General features: G+C 42.3%; 2 protein-coding genes across 2 annotated transcripts; both read left to right on the forward strand.

Annotated features, from left to right (window-relative positions):
- Positions 1–360, forward strand: TM35_000022280 (uncharacterized protein; the record flags this gene model as incomplete). Its single annotated transcript, XM_029021546.1, has 1 exon — positions 1–360. A coding segment is annotated over one exon (360 nt), but the record flags the coding sequence as incomplete, so codon positions are not given.
- Positions 361–748: 388 nt separating this feature from the next.
- TM35_000022290 (Tbingi protein) lies at positions 749–1111 on the forward strand (the record flags this gene model as incomplete). Its single annotated transcript, XM_029021547.1, has 1 exon — positions 749–1111. One exon carries the CDS (start codon positions 749–751, stop codon positions 1109–1111), a length of 363 nt encoding a protein of 120 aa, XP_028886969.1.
- Positions 1112–2496: the final 1385 nt, after the last annotated feature.

Genomic DNA, 2496 nt, shown 5'->3' on the forward strand with positions numbered 1-2496 from the left:
CGACACCCGTTATTCCACCTAGCCAGAAAAGACCGTTACCCCACCCCACTTCGCCCTAGAGCAAAACTCCATCCGTTTGCCTCCAGTATGTGTAAACGAACATTTCCGCTTCAAAATGGATTAACGCGCCACCTCAGATACATGCACAATGTCACATGCCCTGTCCCAGAGAGAAAACGCCCACGAGCCGACGAACCGATACCACCAGAAGGATCAGCATTTCCCTATGACAACTGTGATATGGTAGCGCGCTCTAAAACAGGTCTCAAATCCCATATTAGAGCACGGCATCCTGAGAACCCCACAAAATACGCACCCAAAGTTCAACTCATTCCTCAACCTGCTTCACTAATGCTGTGAATTTTGTCTACGCGACTTTGGCAACATTGGAGCTCTCGAATGCCACAAAAAGTTTAAACATCCACCTGGAACCCCAATTTTGCCAGCAATAATACAAGTAACGTTTCCACGAAATAAGAAACGCCAGCGAGATACGTCGACATCACCGGAGCGTGAGGACAGAGAAAAAGTCCAATGCGGAGTATGCCAGAAGTTCTACGTCCACCCAGCCTCCCTCTTCTTCCACTGCAGAAAATTCCATTATAGACAGGTAATGTCAACAAAAACAAAAAACGAATTCCACCACTGCACGATACAAAACAAGAAAAACAAGAGACCTTCCGGCATTAGTCTGTCCCACATGCAGCCGTCAATGTGTATGAGTAAGTCAGGCCTAACTCTACACCGAATGTCACGTCACGGGTGTCAACCTACTCACGCGCACACCAGCCAACGCGACGAATGCGACGAAACAGCTCTGCATCTTTGGAGTTGCACCACTCTTCATCCACTGCGAGTTCAATTTGCGATAGTTGATGATGTACCCCTGATGAAACTATGTTTCTCTAAGCGGTTAGCACAGTTCTTTATTGCGGTGGAGCGGAACTACGCTATGCCACAGTCTTCACAACCAAGAAACCCTACGCAGCCTACCTCCCCCTCTGTAAGGCCTCCCCACCTCTCTAAAATCAGCGACGAGCACGACCATGGAAACCTTGATAGAAGAGTAAGCTCAAGGTGTATGTCACTGACCAAAGAAGCAACAAAATAAATAGGAGTTCATTGAGGCCAATCTATTATAAAAAAAAAAAAAATAACCAAAAATTAATACCAAAAGGAGACTTGAGGATGGGTTCTGGGTAAGAAAAGTGAGAGTAGAGAGATCTGGTGGAGTTCACTCGATCAGATTTCTCGTAGACTGGTTCTCTCGTAAGGTAACGGGCTACAACAAAAATCATATTACAAGAGCTTGAGGATCCTATAAAATGAAGGGATCTTCTTCTTCAGAGCCACTCGTAAGCCAGTAACTAGGTGCTCTACGGTGTACGGCTGATAGCCGTTCCATTGGAGTATCATCCATAAAGCCACGAAGAACAGAAAAGCAAAACTTGGTGGTATGTGGGGCGGTCCTTTTTGGGTGGGGGGATATGTTTGATCGTACCCTCCCCCTTCACACCATAGAGTGAATTATATGTGTATTTTGATGTTTGTTTTTGTTTTGTTGATAATGTTGTGGAAGAAGAAGAGGCGGAGCGGCATTCTAAGGGAAAAATAGAAAAGAAATAGTAATTATAAGGATAAATAGAGAGGTAATGTGAGTGTGAGGGAGAGTAATTGTGTGTTGATTCTGTTTGTAAAGAGTGGCATGGTATTACAGTGTTGTATGCAGTCATTTTTGTTATGGTTGTGGGTGAGTGGGTTTTAGATTCCAATTGTGGTGTTGGTATAAATATTATGGTGATGCATTGGTTTCTTNTGATAGCCGTACAATTTCAGTAATATCCATAAAGACACGAAGAAAAGAAAGAAAAACGTGGTGGTGTGGTATGGGGTCCTTTTTGGGTGGGGGGATATGTTTGATCGTACCCTCCTTAAGTACATGGGGGGTGTATATGTGTTTTTTGGTGTTTTTTTTTTATTTTGCTGATGATGCTGTGGGAGAAGAGGAGGCGAACCGGCATTCTGAGGGAAAAAATAAAATAATAGTAATAAGGATAAATAAAGAGGTAATATGTGTGTGAGAGAGTGATTGTGTGTTGCCTCTGTTTGTAATGAGTGGCATGGTATTACAGTGATGTATGCAGTCATTTTTGTTATGGTTGTGAGTGAGTGGGTTTTAGATTCCAATTGTGGTGTTGGTATAAATGTTATGGTGATGCATTGGTTTCTTTTCTTTTTCCGTATGGAAGTGTGTTGATTATTGTACAGTCTTTTTGTTTTGCTGATGATTTGTGGTATTGTTTTTGTATGTTGCCAGGCGTACACTGTATTTTTGGTGTATTTTGGTGTTCGAATTGCTTGGTAATGGTTTTATTATAATGAGAATACAGACACTGTGTGTATGAATACCGAGTAAGATATTGGAGTGTGTGTAGAGACGTTTATTCAATATTGTTTTGATACCATTTGTTTTCCACTTCTTCTAAATTCAAGGTG

The sequence above is a fragment of the Trypanosoma theileri genome (genome assembly GCF_002087225.1).
Source record: "Trypanosoma theileri isolate Edinburgh chromosome Unknown TM35_Tth_2_V1, whole genome shotgun sequence".
NCBI classification, from domain to species: Eukaryota; Euglenozoa; class Kinetoplastea; order Trypanosomatida; family Trypanosomatidae; genus Trypanosoma; species Trypanosoma theileri.